We start from the raw sequence: 25,869 nt of genomic DNA on the forward strand, positions 1-25,869 counted from the left end.
CAACTAAGAGCTCAAACAACTGTGGACTCCTCCGTACCTTCCACTGCATATGATGCATATGGTCCTTTCAGCTTTGGTCGACTGTTCTCCAGTTCAGTCTCTATTTCATCCTGGTAGCATGTTATTTCACCTACAAAACACATTACAATAAAATAAATAAAACATTACAACAACGACATTCCCCCATTACAATGTACCTGCAGATTCACCACAAAGTATTATAATAATAATAATAATAATAATAATAATAATAATAATAATAATAATAATAATAATAATAATAATAATAATAATAATATACCTGCAACTTCATCAAGCTTCTTGGCTAATTCTTGCTCAAGCTTAATAAATAAAAAAAATAAAAAGTTAAAAATCTGTCAAAGATCAGCAGTCACAATAATGAGAAGAGAAAAACACTGAACACAATCATAACTAATCAGGCTACTGCATGTACTGTAATACAAGTGGTCATTGCAATTGCATTTTATTTTGCAGGCCTTAAATCTGAAAAGGAAATGTTAGGTTGTCTCAACTTAGCCCTCAGTGCACAGTCGTCTAAAACCACCAGCATCAAAAAGAGACCCAGCGGATCTGGCTGGAGACTGAACTGCTGTTTCACTCACTATTAGAGTTTGAGGCAACTTGCAGGGCAATGCAAGGAAGCCTCAATCCCCACTGCCTGCTATCCCTGCTACTAGCTCCTGGATATTTGAACAGTAATTAGATTTACCTGTTTTAATTTCACTTTTTTCTGTCCCGCTGTGAATGACGGAGGATCACATTCCTCTGTCAAGTCTACTTTCATGAACTCGTCAATTGTTAGGCTGCTTGTTGGAGTATCTTCAAATTCTGTTAGTCTGCAATAATTTTACATCACAGAAGTTAGAACAGACCCTCAAATCTTCAACACAATCTTTTTTTTTTTTTTTTTTAATTTAGTAGTCACCAATTGATTTTGTACCCGTTTTTCTCCCAATTCGAAATAGCCAATTATTTTAGGCTCAGCTCGCTGCTACCACCCCCACGCGGTCTGGGGAGTAGCGAAGACAAACACAGCCTGTCCTCCGAAGTGTTTGCCGTCAGCCAACCGCTTCTTTACACTCTGCAGACTCACCGTGCAGCCACCTCAGAGCTACAGCGTCGGAGGACAACGCAGCTCTGGGCAGCTTACAGGCAAGCTCACTGGCGCCCAGCCAGTCCACAGGGGTCGCTGGTGTGTGGTGAGCCGAGGACACCCTGGTTGACCTAAGCCCTCCCCACCCAGGTGACGCTCGGCCAATTGTGCGCCGCCCCTTGAGAGCTCTCGTCCACAGACAGCAGTGGAATAGCCTGGACTTGAACCGGCGACCTCCAGGCTATAGGGTGCATCTTGCACTCCATACGGAGCCCTCAACACAATCTTTTTAGCAGCCATACGTGTGCCCCTGTAAACCTGCACCATGCATTATCTTTGATCTTTTATATAACGTTTACTTCTGCAAGACTAACTTGTCTTATATATGTGCAAGTTGATAATGAGACCATACCATTTATTAAAGGTAACGTACAGAAGTAAATACATTATTATATATGTTAAGCTTAGTAGAACAAAAAACACCAAAAGTGGAAATGTCCTATTTGGCAGTCACAATAGAGGTGAGGCTCGTGCCTGCCCAGCTAATTTCAAAAAAGAAGTTCATTGTTGAGAGTGAGAATATAGGAAAAAAAGACAAATGCTATGAGCAAACTTTTTGGTAATATACCGCATGGCCTGCTGAACATGAATTTTATAAACTCCTTGTACTGAACTTGCTGGCATGTTACAATGTAATAACTGCAAAAAATATTCAGATGCCAACAGCAACTTGGAACTGTATGTAACCACATGCTTTTCATCATTCATTTACAGCCTTTTAATAAACCTGGATCAAAGGCATCTAGTTATTTTAGTGTGTATTGTTAAAAATCTAAACGTCATAAACAGGCAACGGGCAACATGGGGTCATATAACACACAGTATGCGTGTTTACCACCAAGGGGTTTAAAAACCCACGCAAAAGGGCTCACTTGGGACCCACTTTAGAAACTCTAATTTAACTCTTTCTGATTCAGTAATGATCCAGTCCAAAACTTTTTTTTTTTTTTTTTTTTTGCTCTCACAGCGAGTGATTCAGCTGTTTCATTCAGTTTCTGCCAGGATAAATAATCAATGCTGTCACTTTATCTGAAATGTGCTCCGTCAACCTTTCAATTCAAGAGCATAAAAGCAGAAGTGACAGCTCTTCACTCAAACAGGTACAAAAACAAAACTGCATTTGTGGCTCATTTTACCTTGGCTTACAGCCTTTCACAAAGGCGTTTTTCTTTTGTTTGTTTTCTCCTGAAGAAAATTTAAAAAAAATGTATCTTTCATAAATAAACATTTTGGTGTTACTCCAAAGGTTTTACGCTTGAAAGAAATACAATATTCATTACACTGCTCTGTACAGCTAGCACTCAACTATTAAAAAAATGCACAGGGATGGATTTTTGGTGCACATGAAAAGCATGGACATGGCAATGTGACTTTATCAAATCGGGCCTGCAGCCATGCCTCAAGTCTGCCTTGACGGGACTAGCCTCTCAGCAGACGAGGGGCACATCAGTCTACATGCCCATCCAATCCCATTTTTAATACCGAAAGCAGAGGTGCACAATCCTTTTAAAAGATATGTTCAGACAGTCTACATGTGTCTAAATGGATATTGAATCCCTGAAATGATGAAGTAGGCACTTAATTTGATGTAGTCTTATTACAGAGCGAATGCATAATTTGGTAGGTCTCTTAAATAAATTGCTTACCGGTAATACAAATATATTTCTAATTCTTAAATATGCTCATTGTAAAAGTACAAAATATCGTGCAGTAATTAGCTTTACGAGGAAATAAATATTACAGACACATTACTGATTTCTGTTAAGAAAAGCCACAGATCACTTTTTACTGTATCATGGAATTATAAAATGTTATGTTAATAACATCCGTCCCTGTCAAATGTAGGAATGGCTCTGCAATTTCAGGTCACATGTAAAAGTAAAGGGTATCATTACACAGACAAATACAGTAATTTCAACACTGAAAATAAGAAGTCGGAATCTGATCTATCTACATATGCAATTAGTTGTAAAGTTAGTAATATGTACACATGGCTTCAAAATGAGGACACTTTGTCAGTAGCAAACAAAATCAATTGCAGAATGATCCCCATTACCAACATCCACTGTATGTACAGTACATGTAAAAATGCAAGTGCACAGAGAGATTCCACAGAATCTGATACTCTACTTAACTTGAAGCAAAGCAGAGTTTTATCAAGACTGGATAAGTAAAAAAATGAAATACTGCCAACACATTTTTAAAAAAGTTTCAGCACAATTGTATCTTTAAAGCGAGACGTACGGCCTCACCATATCCCCGTCTCCAGGGGGTATAAAAAGAAGTCTGCATTCTGAATAAGGCACGGATTGTTTCAGCAACTATTGCCTGATGTTATGAGACATGGGTTGAAACAGTTTCAATTCGCCATGTTGGGGTTGCTAACAGCTGCTTGTCCACCTCTGGTAAACTGAAATCAGTTATTCTCTCTAGCTGGGAAGCTTCAGGCTGTGCTTGGCCTGAGAAAGAACTACTGCTGTCTGCCAGAGTGGCCTCTAGGCTCTTACAGAAGGAAACAGAGTTCCTTACAGAAGCCCAGTGAAAGCCAGAACATTTATCATTACAGTAACAGTTTATCCAATGTTGTATAAATCAATTGGAATTAATATAGGTCATAAATAATTAGCGCAGGAACCTTCTGAAACAATTTGCGTTTACAAGGCTGCTGGTTATAGTTAATGAAGCGGTGAAGAGGCTGAAAAACTAATATGTCCTAGTATTATGTTCTGCTTGAGTTGTGCTTCCAAAATGTACAAGTGGCAGGCTGATTGTCATTTGTTATTCCAATAGCATTCCATATCCTATCTAGTCAATGAGTGGCTTATCTAGCCAATGGCACAGCAGCACCATGTGCATTCTATTAAACCTTTTAGAAATATCTATATGCACAGTCCTGTGGCATTTAATCTTCCTGGGATCCCATGTAGATCTGTCTGCAGTGGACTTATGGTTTTGAAATACTGCCTGTTGCTTATTAGCTGGAACTGCTGTTACATAATAACTGAAACAAAGATTGAGTAAACTTAAACTCAGATATGAGAGAAAAAAGAAAAGAAAAACTAAATCTGGTTATAATCAGGAAGGGTTGGGAGGTTAGTATTTTATGGAAAATGTTTCTGTGGTTTTTTTTTTAGCACTAATGTCAAAGACCTTACAGGAATACAGAGAGGAATGAACCCCACCCACCTTTTCCTTAGAGTAGACTCACAAACCTTGACTACTCGAATAATTTCTTTCACAGTACGACGAAATTCATGCATCCTGGCGGCTACAAGGAGGGCTGTGGCAAAAAAAAAAAAAACACAACATTTTAAAAAACATTGGTTAAAACAAAGAGGGAAAAAAGTCAATCTTAATATGTATTGCTTTGAGGGATATGAACAGCCTGGGAATTAAAATGTTTTTAAATTCTTTGACGACATGATTGTCCACAGCATCTGGATATCCTCATAAGGCTGACTTTGGGGAAGCATATTAGCATTGCACTGAAGTCCAGAAGTGATCCATTGTGTACTCAAGCCTGTGCAACACTGATACGCTTCCCTAGTTCATATCCTCACAATTAGCACAGAGGATGGCAAATAAGGAACTTAGCAGAAATAACAATAGATATTGTAAGCGGGCGAGAGCCCTGCCTAGATATGTACTGGGGATTCACAGTGTGTTAGAATGTTGTAGTCTACAAGAGGGGTGTCATGGCCAAAGGCCTAAAAGACTATACAGTATGCCAAAAGGCCAAGACCCAAGCCATTGTGTGTGTGCGTGTCATATATATATATATATATATATATAGATATCAATCATATTATCCCACTTCCACAAGATAAAAGAACAGTTCCTTTTGATAGAATGGTAAAGTAATAACAAATTCTCACTCTTTGCTGTTGCTGACTTTGGTAGAGCAAATAACAAAATGAACAGTGGCAAGAACAATTCACATTACAATGTACAATAGTAGTAAAACACAGACCACACACCCACACCCACACACCCACACAATGTGTTCGTTTTTTAAAGCATTCTTATGTATGATTTTTGGATAGGCTGATAGCTGTATTGCCATCTCTTGAGACAAGATTACTGGCACAAGGAAATACTTCCCCATCCAAATTCTAGTGAAAGTCTGGCAAGAGAACACAAAGCAGGACATTAAGCCAATGCACAGGGAATGACTGCTATTATATAACTGTACTTTTGAACAGCCCTTAGCAAGACATGTAAAGCAAAACCACATTCTGTACTACATAAAGACATTTATGCAAGACATATAATGAAGCTTTAAGAAACTTTGACAGGAAACTTCGTGCAAGTGCTGCGTAACTACAGCACAGGACTATAACTGGAAATTTATTGAGAAAACATAAGCATAACTGGATATGACTAACGGGGGCATCATGGAAAAATGTCAAAAATGTTATTTCACCCATCATCATAATACTGTATTTCTACACTTTAAAAAATGAAGCATTTATGTTTCATGCATCTACAATATATATTAGGCTTCAGCAAGAGATTCAGGAATCCCATTCAGAAAACCCCTTTCCTGGCGTGCAAAGGTTAAAGGCTGCAGTAATGACCCCTCTGTGGGATACCTGCTCCACAGAGTCCTGATGGCCTGCGTCCCGTGTGCATCCAATCTCTCTTCATCCTCTGCAATAACCTCAGAGCAGTCATTGACACCTCGTGGTTCTTATCTCCAAACTCCAGCATGTGTGCAAAGCGAGGGATATACAGACATGGGTCTACGGGCACAAACAAGGGAGGGAAAGGAGAAAAATCAAAACATTTGTATTGTGGGAATTCAATTGAAAGAAGGTTTCATATATGCAGGGTAAAGATTCATGCAAACATCTGAAAGACCACACGAATAATGAAAGTCTAGTTCTATATTCGGGTCATGGCTAAACTTGTACAAAGGAAATGCTGAAAACAGCAGTCATGAGGATGAATACTAATCAGCACTAACATAAAAACTACGCAGGAGACTTTAAAGAAATATGAAATACTAGTTATCCAGCTCTGATGTTTCAGATTTTCACGGCTCAAGCCTAAAACGTGTATTCTAGTTAAAAAGACAACACTGGGGGGCAATAAAAAGAAATAACTAATAAATAAAATCAGACATTTATGTGTTCATATTTTAAATGTCTCTTTTAAATATTACATTAAATGCACTCGTTATTAAAGTATTAACACAACCAAAACTAGTGACACTCACTCAAAGTTGCTTTTTAACATCGTTCTGAAAAATGTGTGTTTTGCAGGCCAGAGAATAATCTGAAACCACCGAAACACACATCTGGATGATTAGTTTCCATATTAACTTCTACTCTGTTTGCTCAGCATCATGATTAAAAAAAGCAACCTATAAAAGCAAGCCCTCAGAAGGGAGCCCCATCCTCTCATCCTCATTTTCAGAACTTCCTCCGATTTCTTTATCACTTAACCAAGGATGTGCAAGAACAGGTTCCTTAGGCTCAAGTCAATTTCCTTGGCAAACTCACAATGTGTGGAAGGGTTTCCTGTTCAAACTACTAATCAAATTAATACCCAGATGGTCCCAGCTGCACAACAAAAGCCAGTATTCTCTATCTTGATAAACAAGATGAAAGGATCCTAACGGAGGATAACATACTTATTCCTCTCCTCTAAAGCATCAAACAAAAGATACATTATTCTAGCTGGTAAACTTTGTTAAGTTTGAATGCTTCACTGTACATTTATTTGGGATTTAAAAAAAAAAAACTATAGGATCATTAGTTCATGCTTAAGTAAATCGGTTCAGCTTTTTCTGTTATAAATAGTTTTCTTATTGGATAAACCAAATTAGATGCAATACCTATTTTGCATTTGTGATTCTGCACCCAGTATGACAGCTATGTGGAACGAGGCAAAAGCAGTAGACTTCCAAGCACACAGTACGTGGGTGCCTGGACAGGGGTGCCAAACTAGAACATCTCATCTGCTTTACACAGCAAGCTGCACTAAGTGCTGGTCGTCTCTTACTCAATGCATTTACTGTGCTGCCAAGATTCAGCTGGTGCACTGGCTCAGCTTGCTGATGCGCAAATTGTAATCCTCTGTTGAGGTCATGAGATACAATTCCAAATTTGGCCACAAGCCTGGGAACTGGAACTCTACAAAGAGATGCGACAGAGATTCAGATCATAGTTGAAGCAAAGATTCCCCCTCCCTACTGATTCTTTCGGGTGGAGGATGGAAAAACTTTATCGGCATTTTTTTCCTTTTATTTTCATGCAGCAGCTGGTTGCTGTTCGGGAGGAGACTTTTGGGAGCTTCAATTGCAAGCCCCCAGGCTTTCACTCAGCTATACAACAACCTGTCCTTCCTGGACAATCGGGAGGATTAGGGGTCAGCGCAATGGAACACCTACCACAAAACCTCCTGCACATAAACACAACATTTCTCATTTCCTACTAGTTACTTACACCCTGAATTAAAATACAGGGCAGCAGTATTTTATTGTATTTTTTTTTAATGGCTCATTCCATTCTGTCATTTGAAACTTAAAATTAAAATAATTGAATGTAGTGCTATAATGTGAACTGTCATAGTTCCGCACTGGGCGGTTAACGACATTAACGTTTGACCCACAAACCCAAAATGTCAGTAGCACTACACTGTGGTTTGAGATAGGACTTGCCTTTCACCACAGTTAGCTGTCCTGATAAGTGAACCAATATAGAAACAATATATTTTAAATAGGTCAGTTCAGTAGGTTTTAAGATTAGCTAAAACAAAGACACCGTAAAAATACTGCTTATTTGCTAGTATAGACCAAATAAAATACAAGACAGGGTGTACAATTTAAATTACCATTTAATAAAAGACATACAAAAGAACAGGTATCGATGAGTTACATCTATTCTGATGCAGACGGTCATTGTCCAGTAATATTGACTGTGGGTGTTGGGGGAGTGGTTGATTTCTGTAGATATTTAAAAAAGGGCTCTAAAATAATGCAATATATATTTAATAACACTTAAAATTCCACTGAAAATGATCCCAGTTAAATAAGGTGACCATATGGCTCTGTGTTCAGTGGGACAGTCTGGGATAGTTCAGGCTTTTCAACTCGCAACCCAATGCATTCTGGCACGTTTTACCTGTCTCAGGTACCATTCTTATCTAAGAGAAGCAAGACTACGCTTACCAGAATGCATTGGGTTGCGAGTTGAAATCCTGAACTATCCCAAACTGTCCCGCTGAACACAGAGCCATATGGTCACCTTACAATTAAAACAATGCAAAATGCCGATAAAAAAATATGGACCTCCATATAGTTTGTATCTAACGTGACTGCCCATGTGGAGTGATTATTAATGTCTTTCTTACAGAACTTATATTAAATGTGTAACAGTATGTTGTTTATTTCTCCTTGTCTGAATCAACCGAGATGTATCTGGTCCTGAATAAACGCAATGTATGGATCATGTCCCTGTGTAACTCCAACACTGCAACTATATTAAAAGCTGTTCGTTCATTAGGAGTTTGTAATTATGGCAACGAATAGGCTAAAAAGAAATGATACATCTAATCTCGGTGTCCTTCCATTGGAAAACCCTGAGCAGCTTAAATGGTGTACGATGCCTTTAAACCTACGCAAACGCTTCATTTTCTAGCACCGGGGCCCTCTGTTGGAAAGTAAGAAATTCAGCATTGAAACATGATATGTGTCAGCCCAACCCCCTCCGTCTCTCATTCCTAACTCCACTTGTATCATGGATTCTGGCTCCACTGAGGATTTTCAAATGCAAACTTTAACGTCTATATTTCTGTGAAAGGACGCCTTTAAAGCAAACAGGTACAACATTACATCAATCCGCGGTGTGTTGTGTGTTTATTTATTAATTTTGTAATTAATAACCGATTGAATGAAACGGTGATGTTGGTGCGTTAACCCGACCACAGCAGGAAGTCAGTAGGGATATAAGCGTTCTGTGTTGATGTATGCTATAATACACTTCGTCTCGTTCACTGTTTTTATTGTAATTTGTTAATTTTGATGTATTATTGTTTTAAAACAACGTTATGTATAGTAAACGAATGCCTTTAAAAAAATAAAAGAAAAAAATAAAACATGATTATGGTTTAAAGAAGCGTACAGTGATTACGTGTCTGGTTCACAGCAGATGAGGTTTACTTCATGAAATCTAATTAAAACCGCGTCTGTTTATTGAACCATTCAGAGCAACAACCTGGAGTAATGCTTTTAAAACAGTCAAGGAATAATACAAAAAAAGGATTACGGCATTAATACTGAAAATCGTCAAGATTCTGGGACATATTTAAAACTGGTGTAAAAGTTGTTTGCTTTTGGGAGGGCGGGGGGGTAATTTTTATTTTACAAGCACTGGGGAATCGAACTTTACGCTGTTTTCCCTTTCTTGAATGCAACATTTAAAAAAAAAAAGCTAGAACAAAAAATACAGGGGAACGGAAGTGCTTTTATTTATTTATTTATTTCATATGGGAGTGGGGGGTGCCAGATTGACACGCAAATTAGACCTCCGCTACGATTTTAATTCACATTTATAAAACTAGTCCTGCTTTTGTCTTTTGTCTTTTGTCATTGGTAGCTGCAGGTCCGATGACGTACAAACCATTGCATTTTAAAGAAAGCTGCAAAGGGTTTGTTTTGAGATCGCTTGCAACGTATTGTGTTAGTGAAAGGAGGAGTGAGATAAGGGTGGGAGGATTCAGGCTTCTGACGTAAAGGCAGTTTCAAGATGATTTGTTAACAAAAAGCTGGACGTCCTCGCGGATTAAACAGAAATAACCGAGCAGCAGCACCAGCCACCGAAGAGAAGCGAAGCGTATGTTATTGTAACTTCAATCAGTTCTTCAGGACGCCAACTGGAGTGAAACGGGGTCTTATTTTGGATATACAGTCTTTAGGAGAAACACTAGGAATTAAACAACGCGAGCTACCCGTGCTGGGATCCTTATTTAGGGGGAAATCAATGACATTTGTTACCGATATATCACTGAGATTTCTTTCGCAGAGGAAAATATGCGATATTTACGTTCTTCAAGGAGCAGTTCATAAACATCGCTGCATAATTTCGAGAGGATATATTAATGCTGCTGTTCAAATTCATACAGGGTTGGTAAATAAATATGTTCTTTTTCTCCACAATTCTTTAAAATACATTTTAAAAAACACCGCTCTTCGAGAAAGGGATTTTAACCATGCTGTTCTCAATGTTGCTTCCTTTGGCAATGATGTAAAAGGGAGTTATTTTTAAAAGTTTTTTTTTGTTGTTGTTTAATTAATAGCCTACTAACACGTCTGTATTTTTTGGGTTTCACGGAGTTGTTGCTGATGTCAGTGCCTCCAGATTGCCTTCATGACAGGATCATGAAGTGTTTGACTTTTTTCCTTCTACTTCCAGAAACCTTGAAAAAGTCCAAAAAGGGTGTTAAACACAACAGCACGCTGCCAGTATGCTATGAGATTGTAACTCTGTCTCTGAAGAAGAAGATGGCTGCAGAGCTGTACCCTGTTAGCACAAACACCAATCTCCCCAACAGCAACGGCACTACAGTGACTACAAACACCAAGAAGAGCATCGTCCCGGTTAACCACACTGTTACACCCTGCACCACAGCTGCGGCACAGCAAAACATCAACAACAACAACGTCGAGACTGCGAACTGGCAATCTTCCCACCCCACCTTAAGGGAAAGGTAGGCTGGGATCAGTGTGGTTTAATATAGTATTGCTCCGCTCTGACTCGGAGAAATCCGAAAATAGTGCATGCATTGCCCCCCTAAACTCCAGTCGCTCGTTTTTTTTTCCTCTGAATTTTTAGAACTGCTGTAATAAGTTTTAAAGTATAATAACTTCCCAGAAGCAAAAGATTGTTTCAAAATTATTATTTTGCAATTAATGGAAATTACATTAAGGATTAGAAAAAATGTATCTCCTCTCATCTCACTGTACTTTGATTTATTTTGGCAGCTAACATGTTCCCAGTTTAATCACGTTAATGGGAAGTTGTTTAGCGTTATAGATTTCTAAGTGTAGCTAACCTAAAGCACGTTTACAAATGCATGATCATGAGGTACTGTTTTATTCTGATTTCTAGGAATGCCTTAATGTTCAATAACGAACTCATGGCCGATATACATTTTATTGTGGGTCCACCCGGTAGCTCTGAGAAAGTGCCAGCACACAAGGTACGTTTTGTAAGAAATAAGGTGTCCTTCCAGATCTTTTTCACAGCTAGAAACCGTACTCCTAATGAGCAGTTATTTATTTATCTAGCTTTACATGTAATTTGTGGCAGATGTAGTTATCCACATGTGCTGAAAACATTTCACTGTGCTGAAGGAGAATTCGTTCTTATGTCTAATGTGGTTCTCTTTACCTTGCAGTATGTTCTGGCAGTGGGCAGCTCAGTTTTCTGTGCCATGTTTTATGGGGATCTTGCAGAGGACAAATCAGAAATCCATATTCCAGATGTGGAACATGCTGCTTTCTTGATACTTTTAAAGTAAGTTTGCATTTTTAAAGCTGACCCACCATCAAAATAGACCTCTGGATCAAATCCCCCCCCCCCCCCCCCATACAAAATCTTACTTTTTTTTATTTTTTTACAAACTTAATAAAATATTAATTACCTTTTGGACTGTAAAATGCACAAGTTATTCAATCTGTTGCTTTAAAAAAAAAAAATTATATATTTTTTTTTCCCCTCATTTGTTTTTCAGGTATATGTACAGCGATGAAATTGATCTGGAAGCGGACACAGTGCTGGCCACTTTGTATGCTGCCAAAAAATATATTGTGCCTGCTTTGGCAAAAGCTTGCGTGAATTTCCTGGAGACCAGCCTGGAGGCAAAGAACGCCTGTGTGTTGCTGTCTCAGAGCAGACTCTTTGAGGAGCCGGAGCTCAGCCAGCGTTGCTGGGAGGTGATCGATGCCCAGGCAGAGCTCTCTCTCAAATCAGAGGGCTTTTGTGAGATAGACCAACAGACTCTGGAGATCATCCTGACGCGAGAAACGCTCAACACTAAAGAGGTGGTTGTGTTCGACGCAGTTTTGAACTGGGCCGTGGCGGAGTGCAAAAGGCAAGGGCTGGTGGTCACGACAAGGAACAAGCGCAATGTTCTGGGGAAAGCCCTGTACCTGGTTCGAATACCAACCATGACACTGGAGGAGTTTGCAAACGGAGCAGCTCAGTCAGACATCCTGACTCTTGAAGAAACGCACAATATTTTCTTATGGTACACAGCCTCAAATAAGCCCACACTGGAGTTTCCCCTGGCACAGAGGAAAGGGCTGGCACCTCAGAAGTGCCACAGGTTCCAGTCGTCGGCATACCGCAGCAATCAGTGGAGATACCGGGGCCGCTGCGACAGCATCCAGTTTGCTGTTGACAAGCGCATCTTCATCGCAGGACTCGGACTGTACGGCTCGAGCGGTGGCAAGGCGGAGTACAGCGTCAAAATTGAACTCAAACGCCAAGGGACAGTCCTTGCCCAAAATTTGACTACATTTATATCCGATGGCTCTAGCAGCACTTTCTCGGTGTGGTTTGAGCACCCAGTGCAGGTGGAGCAGGACACCTTTTACACAGTGAGCTGCATCCTGGATGGGAATGAACTCAGTTACTTTGGTCAGGAAGGGATGACCGAAGTTCAGTGTGGAAAAGTGACGTTTCAGTTCCAGTGCTCGTCGGACAGTACCAATGGGACAGGTGTACAAGGGGGGCAAATACCTGAACTCATTTTCTATGCATGATGCGGACAATTGCATACAACTCCTGCTGCATTCCACTGCTGCTAGTAAAGCACATTAAGAAGAAAAAAAAGCCTTCTGAATATTGTAGCAGTAAGAGGATGTCACACTGCAAACCTGTTACCATTTCAAAAAAACAGCTATCAAAACTTTAAGTGAAGGAATGCTCTTGAATTTAATCTTATTTTATTTATTTAAAAAATAATGTAATGTTATTTGATTTAATTATTAAAAACGGCAGTAAGATGTAAAAAGCTGTATTGCACTTCTAGTGGGAGATTCCCTGTAGTGTTTTGTATATAAAATAATGCTTATTTGTTTACAGCTTGAGGCTGATTGACAAAACAGAATGTTCTGTATTAGAGGGCAGCTTATGAACCTGCAAATTATAAACGTTTTCATGTGACTAAACGCTGGAGTGTACTTTCATAATCATTTTTAGACAAAACTTTAAAAAAAAATGCAGATGCACTGATAAGCTTGGACTGCAGTATGCCTTCCAATGACCTATGTTGTAGGTTTGCATTTAAAATCCAATAATTACATTAGAAAAACAATGAAAGAATGGATTTACTATCTACTTTTAGAATTTTGAATGTTTAGAACTGTAGTGGCCAATACATATATTTTTCAAGCAGCACTAACAGCCCCCACAACCCCATCTAAGCAGTAGCTGACTGCTAAAAAGAAATACATAAATATTCATGTATAAAGTTTTTAGTAGCACAGTGCCCTCTAGGCGTTTTGACATGAACTACAGTTGAGTGTAGGAGAACTCCTTTTACATTCTTCCCCAGAGTCGTCCCCCCACTCCCACTCCCACTCGGTCTTCAAGGTAAAAGGATAGGGCTGTTACATTTACTGATTTAATAACCCCCTAATATCCACAATGTTTAAACTATGTATGTGGTGTTTATTTATCATGCATATATGTATCAAAGCAAGACTGCTGCAGGGTTTATTAAAATTGTAAATTCTTGAGGTTAAATTACTGGGTAAGAAATTAAACTTGGAGCCTAAACTTATTTTTCAAATAGTCACCGATAGATGAAATGGCAACCGCATTAGTAGTCTCTGAAATACATTCCCTTAAACATAAACAATACAATTGCAGTACTGTTTTTTTTTCCATAAACATAAATTGAAATCATATGATTGAATGTCACAGATAATGTAACACAGGTTATTTTATCCTTCATATTTCAACAGTATGCTTTACCCTGGCAAAAACTAAAAATCAGATACTTGTGAACCCACACTGAAAAACAATACTTTGTAGAAATACATTATTACCTATTGCAGGAGCATTAATGCAGAGCTCTCTAGCCAAGAGAAGAAATGTTTTTCCCAAAACATACACATTGACCTGTCAAAAGGAAGTAGAGACAACATGTTAGAAAGCAAGCACAGCGGCAGCACTGTGTTCTTGCACGATGCAGAGAGTGAGCTGCTCAGAAGCTGGAAGGTTCACAGATCAGATTAATATTCCACTCTGGGAAAGGAGTCGTTGACACTTCAAGAGTTGTGTTGTATATCTATGAAGCAAGGGAGCGTGGGGACATATTTATGCTCGGTTTCTTTATGTATACACACAAAAAAGAAATGCGTACTTCAGCCAATGTTTTTTCTTTATTATGCAAAAACTACTTTTTTTCCTGGAAAGGCATTACTTGGATTTAAAGAGCAAAAGGTCTTCTGTCCAGTGACCATTCCCACCACCACATCATCAAGGGAGGGCTCTTTTCTGGTTAAGCCAAGGCAGAGGAATCTAGAGGTTTAGGGGATCTAACATTCTGACCTGACAGGGCTTCAGAGCCATCTCATGACCTTTGGGTGCAGAAGATTACAACCCAAGCATACCAAGGTCTTTAAGCCACCATGCCAGAGACTGGACAACAGTCTATCTGGCTGATACACTGCTACTTACTAGGGATTCATGAAATATTTGGTAGTCTATTAAATGAGGTCTGCATTCCTAGGCTAAGACCAAGTATGTGGCTCAAATCAAATACTAAAATTAGAAGGGCGTTGCTCTCAAAGGGACAGCTGGGAATATAAAAATAAACTGTGCACCAGCTGCATTGAAAAAAATGTCCCGCTGCTTAATTATTAAGACTAAAAATTGCAGACAAATGCAAAGTTAATTTTATCCAGCCACAGCTGTTCTAAACAGATAAATAATAAAAAAAAGACACTGAATCTCACCATCTTAGGAAAAGAATAGTGTTCTTTGGCCTTTAACTTTTCGCTCATTTGAATGACCCAAATCTACATAACATGCATAGAAGAGAAAGGGCGGAGCGCTAGCAATATGGAAACTTGAGATTTCAGTGCAAGAGCCGATATAGATCAGGCTGAGCAGTGTGTTTGGACAGATTCGGAGTAATAAGAGGGGTTGATCTTCGAAAGGGGAGTATTGAGAGAGGGGTTGATCTTCGAAAGGGGAGTATTGAGAGAGGGGTTGATCTTCGAAAGGGGAGGGGGTTTAGCAGCAGTTTGAACTGGTTCATTGTAATTGGATTAGATGCCCAAAACCACACCTTACCCCATACATGGAAGGTCACTGTTATTATACTTTACCTGTTACATTACATTATTCAACTTGGCTTGTATCAATATTAAACTTTCATGAGCAGGCTGACTTCACACATTGACATTAATTTAGCTATGGAATGCATTTGCATATTTATTTGTTAAATTCAGTATACTGGGCATCGAATGTGTTTCAAATTAAAATTAAGGTTTATAACAAAAAACTATTTTGATGGCATTTCCCCATACTTTACCCTATCTTGGTGCTACTCAAAACTGTTATCGACTACTGGCAATTTCTTCAATGACAGGCAGAAACTCTTCCTTTCTGCCACTTGTTAATTCTTACAGTATGAATGGTTCTACAGCACGTGCTGGCTTAACCAGACCAAATATATCTTTTTACCCCAAGGGGGCTACACCCATCTTTATCACAAAGGCCATCGAAATCCTGGAACCATATTTATAAATATGTAAGTTTAATAACCCAATTCTACAGAATATTTTAAGAAAATAAAAGAAACAAAAAGAAAATAAACAAAAAAAAACACCTACCTGCAAAAGGTCACTCAGATCAAGAAGCATATCTGCTGTGGTTAAAGAAAACAGCATTGTTTAGCACTATCATAGCTATTATCCTAAGAACTGAATGCGTAGCAGTGCCTGGTGCAAGATTATTCCGATTTGACCTGGTATTCAGCACTATTAAAAGTACCTTTACAGAACAACACCACTAGTAAATATCAGTGTATTAAAATGTAATAACTGATATTTTCTAATAAAGTGAACAACCCTCAACTTGTATTAACATGTAAAGAATTGTGACTGCAGTTTCAAATGAGCTGCCATGTTCGTGGTTTTTAAAATAGAGAAAATAGGTGCCCTCAATTTCAGTAAAGTCATAGCCATTCTGAAACCCTAATAGAGACCGCTCAACAGACGTTCTTTTCACACTGTATTCCCCCTCCAATCTAAACTCTAATGAAAATGGCACACAGCTATAGAAATCATATCGAGGACTTAAATGTCTGGTCTTTTGTACAGTATCTACTGGTTGCTAAATTCCACATAAGATGATCTGAAGTCACTGTAAAAATGATATACTTTAAAAAGAGCTCCATAGCACATTATTTGGGGACTTTAAACTCAAGAAAATAGATTCATTGGTTGATTATATAGCGAAGCAGCACCCTATTCTGTGGTTGCTGATATCTTAAACAGTTTGTCCCAGTTTTGAAAGTCTAGTGCAGTTTTTCATTAATACAAGATTCGTGTGTCAAGATGAAAAATAAAACCCCAAACCCATCACTAATTACCCGAGATTCTTTCACCAGCTGGCCCAAACCCCTTATAAAAGTGTACCATGGTTAAAACATAGCAAAGTGTAACAAAGCATAGCGAAGGTATGGTATGGTATGGTATGGTAAAGCATTTTAATAAACATGGCAAACAAGGGTAAACTGTGGTAAATGTACAGTATAACACCATGCAAAAATACCACGGTACACTTTTATAAGGGTAAGGTTTGTAAATGCAGTTTACCTATCTTACAGTATGACAAGCACAAAGCACTTTAACATCCTGTTCTTATTTCTAGAAAAACAGCTGTTTTAATAAATAGTGCTTGCATTTTAGATACCTGCAGTCCCAAAACGAATTCACGCTTCAAAAAAGAATCACTGTGCAAATATTTCAACAGCCCAAACAATCTTATATTTTAAACACAGAATAACAACCCTGCTTGATGAACAAGTACTGCATGTGACAAAGAACGGGGTTCATTCTACTGTGCTGATCAAAAATTCCAACGGTCCAATTTCCACCGCCTAATTTATCAGTTTGCAAAGCCATCTGACTTTTACATTTCAGCCTATTTATCATGTTAATTTATACAAATCACATCTTTCTCTCCACATTCTCTATTATCACAAAACACCTTTTCATAACTCAACAACAGGATGACAGCCACATTATTTAAGAGTGCTCATAAGTTAATGAAAGCTCAAACCTAACAATAGTTGAGGCATTAGAGGTGCTCTGAATACATTAAAAAACATTACAACGCAAGGTCATATTCAATGCTAATCCCAGTTTATCATTAAAACCCTCATACAGAGCCCTGTCTAGAAATAAAGGGCCAGATGCAGTGCAGAGTCATGGGAATGTCAGCAGAGGAAAAAATCTTTACAGAAATGAACTTGCTTATGGCTTCATTATTTCCATGTCTCAAATCCTACTGTACGGTATGTAGGCCCACTTATGCAATTCTGCTCATTTTAAGGTCATTCATACTACTTTGTGTCAACTGTTTTGAGGGAGCACCATCTTTAAAACAGCTTCAATGTGTTATTTTGTATTACGATATGTGATAACAATAAATGATATCGATTAATGTTGGTGCTCACATTAATCACATTAAAATGGATTCAAAGTAGGAAAATTACCTTAAAACGGAGTAGTAATGCACAAATGGGATTACACAGGATTCGATACACATGGGGGGAAAGAAGGATTGTTTAGCAAGTATAGCTTTTTTTCAGGGAAAACGACGCGAGATCTTCAACCCAGAGAGGCAATTCACTCGTCCCCCATTGGGCAAGTTATTAACACATTAGGAAAGGTCAAAATGTGCCTCCCGTCAATAACACTACATAAAAAACAAGCAATTAACAAAACCTAACAGCTCAGCTTCAGAAATATTTATTCAGATTTGCACAGCAAAACCTAAATCTTTTTCTCCTTAAAAAGTTGTTAAAAAGGAATCATGCATGACAGGTCACATTAAAAGCACAGCGTACTGTAATCCGTTACTGGTAAGGAATTCAATTGACACATTAGCTACTTTAGTATTGTTTGCAAATAATTAAAATCAGTCATTTATCATACATTACACACTTATTGCAAACTGCCTTTCATGCAAAATGTTACTTGGCATTACAGAATTACAAAATGTTTTCACTCCACTAAGTAACAGAATATACAAAAGCCAGGTTACAATGAGTAGGATATTTTTTTTTTTTTTTTTAAATCAATGATTTTTCTGCACTTCAGGAATTGATTTTTCTGCACTGATCCAAAATCCCATTTACTTGAATCTCCCAGATCTGCCTAAGGAGCCTCCTTATATTAGATCATGTGAACTTTAGTATTTCAATCAAAAAGGGAAGGGGTGGGGGATCCCTGTAGGCACAATACTGTTAAAGGTGACCTTACTTTATAAACCAGTGTACAGAGCTATCTATACATGAAATCCCTCTTTTTACAACACAGAGTATTGTCCTGCAGAGTGTTTCGTACAGCAACATGGGTATAAGGTCGGTCTGTGAATTGACAGAAGCAGCCTTATTTATACCACATGTTTTTGATGCAAGTTGGAGTATTGTTAATGCCCCACCACACACCATTACTCTCCCTGAATCAGCCCTCATTTTGCTTTGTGCATTAATCATTATATCCACCCTGCCCAGGGATTTTTCAGTTGAATAGTTGGAGCTAATATTCATATTCTACCTTTATTGAAATATGAATTGAGTAAGTGACCCAAACACTATTTTTTGGCGGATTGAACCCCCCCCCCACGAATTTTGTTGTGGAAACCGCGAGATGCAAACGCTGCTTCCGGACGGATTACACCCCTCATATAAAATTGCTTGGCCCTATATTTCTTCAGTTTTTTCCAGTAAATGATGCTCAGTAGTCGGTAACATATCAGTTTGCATAAGAAATGCTGAGAACTCATTGTGCATGTTCGGAATGAGCTGTATAATTAATTAGTCACGTCCGTCAACGGAAAATGAAGCTGGTTTAAACAGATAATGGTTATTTAAAAGAATTTTTTTTTTGCCAATAGAATAACCAATTACTGGATGTTCACATATCAGGGAGGAATCTATGGCTATTTAATGGTCATGAGCAGAGATTTGTACAGAATCTAGCTAATTTTCTGAACAACCTTATTTCGTGATCATTATGAACCGAAGCAGCAACGAATTACATCATTAAAATGCATTTAGATTTGCTGTAATATTTTGCCTATTAGCTTAACAAATTCTAAATAAAATCTTCTTGTGGGGAAATTGTTGTGCAGAAGAGAAAATAGAGATTTTAAAATCATGCATACCAAGTAACTCAGATTTAACTGCAGATTAAGGTTTCTGTGGAAAATACTGCAGCCCTACTGTAATGGCTTGCTTATACATAATTTAAGGGGACCTCTAGTTCAGCAGACTTCCGAAGTGCAACATGCATGTTTAAAGAAAAAGAATTGTTTTCTATATCCCTTAACCATTTACCTCCTACAAAGCATCCACCGCAAACAGAACCCCTCAAAAAAAAAAAAATCAAAAGGGGTTCATGAAATATTAAAACTCAACAGCATAAAAGCCTGGATGTTACAATGTTCTTTCTTCTTGTTTAAAAAGCTGAAAGGTCAGTGAACATCATTTTCCATAGTAGCTTAACCATCGAGTAAAATGCATGGCACAATCAATACATTAGCAAAGTTTAGAACTAAAGTCTTGGCAAACGGCTGTATTGAGCAAAGCTGTCAAATAATCTTATTATTTACCAGAAGTACAAAAACATACAGCCAGCAAACAAACAAACAAACCAGTAAGGTGCACAGGACTTCCTCCACAGATAAAAGGTTTAAAATATGAACCAATCCATGGTCTTCTTTATGCAAAAACATCTGGTCCATGACTACTTCCTTAACAGCTGCCATCTGATTTTTATAAAAAATAAATAAATAAAAAGGAACTCTTATAAATACAATAATATAGATATGAATCTCACCCCTTTCCAAGTCTGTATAGTAATTTATAAATCACTGTGTTTGCAAATCTTGCATAAACACCTTTTTTTTGCTGTGGTTTACAAAATGATAGAATACATTCTGACTGTCATTGCACACAATATAAACTCTTGTGAGAATAAATGCAATGCCACTGAAGGGCCAGAGTCAGTATTAATAATAAAACATTTTATTCTTCCATGTCTCAGCCTCTTGGGAACAGAAACAACTGCAAATGAGTGCCTTTGTTCCTCCCTCTCGTCAGAAGTAGAAGGGTAGAAGAGAGCTCTTAAATACAACATTAAAAGGATCAGAAAAGGGCCTGTTCCACTCGTGAACATTAAAGAAACAGTTAACCACAAAGACTAGTACTGTAAATGCAGGCTGGCACAAATGTACATCTTTGCAGAGTAATAGCAGGATAATGCTGTCAACTGCAAAAAAAAAACTCTGCATTGCAAATCATTTTCATAAGGGGCAGCTGAAACAGGTCTTACATTAAAATATAAATGGTCTTCTTTTTTCTAACTTTTTTTGATCATATTCTGATACATTATTTCAATCTGCTTAGTTCTGGCACATCTGAATGGGGAAAAGCTCAAAATGAATAAGCCTGTAATACTACACCAATATGAGACAAGTACCTTATGGCAGATCTAAAATCCTGTAATAGGTGGAAGAAGAGGGCAAGGATTTTGAGCTGGGGACCACACAAACGAGCCTGACGCCCTGATAAAACCCCAGCAACATAAGAGTGTGCAAATCTTGACTTCAAAATGTCCATTTACAATTAGCATTCACACACCCAGACTTTATTCTGCAGGCAAGACCTCCACCCCCTCCCCCTAGAACAAAGGAGGAAGAAAAGTTGCATCCTTCTTTGATAAAGACAGCTATCAAACCAGAGTCAAGGCTACAAGGCAAGTCCCAGAAGCGTTTCCTCAATTTCCCTTCAGTAAAGTACCGTAGAAGAAGTCGACATAACTACTTCTTTCTGCCTCAAAAAAACACACAGGTAGCTCAAGTCATAATACTTATTATTACAAGAAGCTGCTTACTATGGATGTACGGGCCCACCTTAAGCATAAACCCCAAAATCAATTTTACAAAACACAGCGTTAAACCAAGCAAACAGAAGAGGTGTGCTCTCACAGGGGGGTCTCATCTTTCAAGAGCACTCACTTCACAAGCACCAGCTTCCCTAAATATTTTAGTAGAGGGCAACAGAAGTCACATAGATTGATTAAGTGCAAGGTCTTCCAGTACAGTGTGACATTTAAAAAATAAAATTAAAAAAAAAGTTGATACATTATATTATTCACAGTATATTATTTTTAAACCTCTACCGTGGATCTCTCCCAAAAATATACTAAAACAGGAAAAGGAGGTTAAATTATCTTAAAACAAAACCACAGGGAATTATACCTCTAGGTAAGGTGACAGTATTAAGTTGCATAGAGTTTGAAGTGTTCAAAACATGTATTGTAATTTGAGATTTTAAATATGTTTTACAGTTATTGCATGATAATACATATTATCATATTTGTAGTATTTTGCTGTTATATATATATATATAAAAAATAATTTCATTGCACATTTTACTTCGTTAAGTAAACAGAAAACCTCTACACACCAAATCCTGCCTCTTGTGGACATTTCTAAAACCTGAGCTTTTAAGACTCTTTTCAGGACTGGCCCACGTGGTTGAAAAAAGTTACATTCATTAGTAAGTCTGGTAAACTATGATCACAAATGAAAAGGGATATTAAAAACAGGTAAAGTTAAATACAATTCACTACCGCAGCTTCAGCAAAATTAGGAAAGAAAAATGATTAGTTTGAGTGGTTAAAAGCATGTGCTGCATCCTGTTTCACTGCATTTGTATTTCTTCAGAATAAAAGTGGCAGTGTTTAAACTGCCAGCATGTACCCACACCCCCTGCATTGTTCCTCACAACGCAGCAGGACACGAAGCAGCTCACAAAGCCTGTAGTGTGTTTTTTTTATTTTTCTATTTATTTTACAATAAGGCAATGAGCTCCGGACCTCCAACTGCCCTCATTTTGTCTGTACGACGAAGTCATTATTAGTAATCTGCAGCAACGACAATCTACAGAGCTTATATGAAACCCCGAACACAGCGGGTTTCCCTGTCCATTGATGAGATGGTTGCCAAGCAATTGTACTGTGATTGACATCACACTGCAGCTTAAACCATGAGCAACAAAATGTACTTTTCTCAAACATTAAAAAGAAACTGCATTTCCTAAAATGCAAATGTAACTATTTGAAACCACTTCACAGAGGTCTGAATTTTTAATCTTTTATGCGTTTGTAGGGAATCAAGATTTCCAGGAACCTAATTAGCCCTGCTAAGGGATTAGGTGGCAGAGTGGACTCCATCCCGTTATTTCACCTTCAGAACCCAGGGTTAAATCCTGCAGTGTGGTGGTGGAGGGCAAGGGGACGTTTCTGCATCTCTCAGCTAATCAGGGCAGTCTGCTCAAGAGAGCTCCTGTCAAACAACTATAGTATGGAGAGTGAACTACACTTTCACACTGTCAGAATGTGCCCTCTACGTGTCATATGTATTTAACAGGGAGGGATAAGAACACTTCTACGTGCAAGCAAAACCAAATGTTTATTATCCGATGCCCGTACGTTGTATACTGCGTGACTAAACAGCTAACAAGCAACCCACAAGGGCACTTTAAGGAGTCAAACATGTGCCCAAGTTGTTTGTAACTAGCTTTCCAACAGTTTGATTTCAAACTTTTACTTTCCTTTCAAATGTTTGTTTCTGAACAGTACAGTACAGTACAGGGATGCCTCAGTCAGTTTGAAATAGAGTTCATTCCATTAGGTATATAGTAGAAGGGACCGGTGACTGGTTGATAAACCACTTCTCACCAGATGAGTCATCTGATGCTGCTATTATAAGAAGTTCATGCGGCTCTTCAAATTTATTAAAACATTTTCAGAAACAATCCAGGCCAAAAGCATCATTGAGCATTGGCTTCCAGTAAGAGCACAGACAGACAGAACATTGTGTCAGAGGCTGCTCAGTCTCTACTCCCATACACATCTTTTAGAGACTAAGGCATTTGGTATCTGTTTCCACTGAGAAGCACACAACAAAAACAAATGCGCTGGGAACTCTTCCAAGTTGCACCAGAGTCTGCTGATAGGTGATGTCATTTCTGGGATGGTTTCCATATTTACCGTAAAGACGTGCTGGAAAGATATCGGAGAAGACACAGCAGAATACAGGGGATAAAAAGGGTACATTCTCTCCTGTAATTCACTGGGGAAAATATTAGGAAGAAGCATACTGGCTACTGTAGGCTTGTGTTTAATATATGAGAACGCACAACTATTTTAATAGAAATGAAGCAAAAAGTAGTATCCCTGTAAGTAATAATGCAGTGTTAACTAGAGGGCATCTCCTCAAATTAGAAGATGAAGAACATTCCACAAACATTACATATGACTCCTCTCCTGGTAATCTGTGCAATTTTGGATAGAAAAAAGCCAATCAAGTGCCTGCAGCCCTCAATCAAAGTCCATCAGATCTCCCGTCTTTCATGACCTGCAGCTTGTATTAATTACAGAATGCAGGACGGGGATGCCAATACAAAACAAAGATTGATCAGTCGTGTGAGGGACAGCCCTTTAACAAAAAAAAGCATGTGCCACTTTCGGCAGATGTTTCCATTTGTTTTCTCCATTCTCTGTATTTCACTGCACTACATTGCAAGTCTTGTTTATTTATTAATTTATTTGGTGTTTAATCTATACTGCAGCAGATTTACTGCTGCCGGGTCCTTATAAATATCACTGACTTAAGAAGAATTACGATTCAAACTGCATGTTTCTTAGGAGGATGTTTACAGCTCCTAATCCTACCAATTAAGATTTCTGCATGCGATTACTGGTCATCTCTCGAAAGCACAGAGCCAGCTCTTGCATACTCAATATCCTAGCGGGAGCACAGATACAAATCTCAGCTTTTAACATTCTGCTACCGAGTAAAGAACAAGGCTACAGTAGCGTCAGGAGACACAGAAACACAGCCTTGCAATTTATCACAAGGATGTGGAGTCATTTGTCCAAACACAGATTAGACAAACATTACCACCAGATAAGTATCCTCACTTACTGGAAACTCCTTCATAACCTTGGTCTGGTTCCTTCTCCTTCTCCTCCTCCTCCTCCTCCTCCTCCCCCAGAAACTAAAATTAATGGTAAGATAAAAAGGATCATGAGACCCAGGAGTTCCTCAGACCATTTTGGGTAAAGCTTTAGGGAAGTTTTGGTTTGCAATAATATAAATGCAGTTTTGATCTCCAGCGTAGGTCAAAGAAAATCACTCTGCAAGTGGGGGATTCAACAATATTTAAACATCAGAAATGTGAAGTAAGTGAAAACATGCCCCTCCAAATCCTCAACAAAGCACTGCAGCAAGGTTTGGAAACTGCATAATTATTCAGGATTTATTTTGAACTTAAAAACCCAGCAAGAAATTACTGATATAAGACAATAAACCACTTATCAAAAACATTTAGATCAAATTCATGAAAATAATTCAGATGACTGTGTATGAAAATTGCAAATACGATTAGGATCACTCCAGACCAGGATTTGTATAGTGTTTGAGGAGTTCGTTGCTAATTTTCTACTGGAACAATACTTGAATATACTGAAGCTTTGCTGATAAATGCATTGAACACCATTACTGACTAGGAGTTCAGAAAAGGTGGCACAATGATTTACATATTTTATTACATGGGTCCTGAATTTAGCTTTTCATTTATTTTATTTTTTTACAAATACATTGAACAGCTCATATAAATTAATTCCAGTTTGAGCAATGAACAATTAAGCTGCAAATACAGTATGTGTTGGCACAAAAGCAGCAGCGAGCACAGGCAACGATTCACTCAGGGTTGTTTTCAGACTTTGTTGCTATTATGGATGTCTAATTTCCAAAGCTACCCTGCAAAAGGCAGACGTGCAACAAGTCTTGGGAAGAAAGCCAAGGGTGAGCAACTACAGCGTTCACAATGCGCTTCTCGTTCTGTTTTACTTAATCATTTATCAGCGAGCGGCAAAAACATGCATTTAGAAAGTCGACATAAAATAGATGTTTCTCATGTCCTTCCTTTATGAATACTAGCTGGCAGTGATCGTTCACCACTGTCAGAGGCCGAACACTGCAAAATCAATGGAGAAATGCCATTCTCCCCTCCTGCTGCAGAAACTAGCTGTGTGTCTCTCATCACTGCCTTCTCAAAAGAGTTTTAATGCTGAATAGATTTGTTATAACTTCATTTGATTCATTTAAGAAAATGTCGACGTACTACAGTAGCGTCCAATGTTACTCATGATTTAAATTTTACTGAAAATATGCTTTTGCTTGACTAAAATCCTGTTTAATGGTAACGATTGTATCCAAAATGATCAGCGCGTTCCTTGCAGTCCACTACCTACTGCACTGCCCCCCTCCTGGCGTCTAATGTTATACCAAATCCGTTCCAATAACAGAAATGCCTAAAAAAGTCATTCTTGCATTATTCCACATTGTAAACTTCCACCTCTAAATTCC

General features: G+C 38.3%; 2 protein-coding genes across 6 annotated transcripts in view; one reads left to right on the forward strand and one right to left on the reverse strand.

The window, feature by feature from the left end:
* The window catches only part of LOC117422263 (transcription factor IIIB 90 kDa subunit-like), a 74,370-nt gene that overhangs the window by 33,151 nt on the left and 15,350 nt on the right, over positions 1–25,869 (reverse strand). For 2 of the 3 annotated variants that reach the window (XM_058991968.1, XM_058991967.1), the window contains exons 5-11: positions 16,029–16,060; positions 14,235–14,307; positions 5,767–5,916; positions 4,361–4,454; positions 731–857; positions 302–341; positions 38–130 (exon numbers count right to left, since the gene is read on the reverse strand). In XM_058991968.1, coding sequence (XP_058847951.1) covers positions 38–130; positions 302–341; positions 731–857; positions 4,361–4,454; positions 5,767–5,916; positions 14,235–14,307; positions 16,029–16,060 — 609 coding nt within the window. The remainder of the gene's footprint in view (positions 1–37; positions 131–301; positions 342–730; positions 858–4,360; positions 4,455–5,766; positions 5,917–14,234; positions 14,308–16,028; positions 16,061–25,869) is intronic. The other variant, XM_058991970.1, reaches the window with a different exon arrangement.
* Positions 8,873–13,352, forward strand: LOC117419808 (BTB/POZ domain-containing protein 6-B). Of its 3 annotated transcripts, none has more exons than XM_034033001.3 (5): positions 8,873–8,999; positions 10,591–10,885; positions 11,287–11,377; positions 11,576–11,694; positions 11,912–13,352. In XM_034033001.3, the coding sequence occupies exons 2-5, from the start codon at positions 10,680–10,682 to the stop codon at positions 12,942–12,944; spliced, it is 1,449 nt and encodes a 482-aa protein (XP_033888892.1). In that variant the 5' UTR covers positions 8,873–8,999; positions 10,591–10,679; the 3' UTR covers positions 12,945–13,352. The 3 variants fall into 3 exon arrangements, with proteins under 3 accessions (XP_033888892.1, XP_033888872.1, XP_033888882.1); XM_034032991.3 differs by lacking the exon at positions 8,873–8,999 and adding an exon at positions 9,776–10,301; XM_034032981.3 differs by lacking the exon at positions 8,873–8,999 and having other exon boundaries at positions 9,775–10,885.

Source organism: Acipenser ruthenus, chromosome 18 (assembly GCF_902713425.1).
Source record: "Acipenser ruthenus chromosome 18, fAciRut3.2 maternal haplotype, whole genome shotgun sequence".
Lineage (NCBI taxonomy): Eukaryota > Metazoa > Chordata > Actinopteri > Acipenseriformes > Acipenseridae > Acipenser > Acipenser ruthenus.

Coding starts and splice junctions, on each gene's coding strand:
- LOC117419808 (XM_034032981.3), top strand. CDS start 10,521: ATGTCAGTGCCTCCAGATTGCCTTCATGACAGGATCATGAAGTGTTTG. Junction 10,886..11,286: donor CACCCCACCTTAAGGGAAAG/GTAGGCTGGGAT, acceptor TCTGATTTCTAG/GAATGCCTTAATGTTCAATA. Junction 11,378..11,575: donor AGAAAGTGCCAGCACACAAG/GTACGTTTTGTA, acceptor TTTACCTTGCAG/TATGTTCTGGCAGTGGGCAG.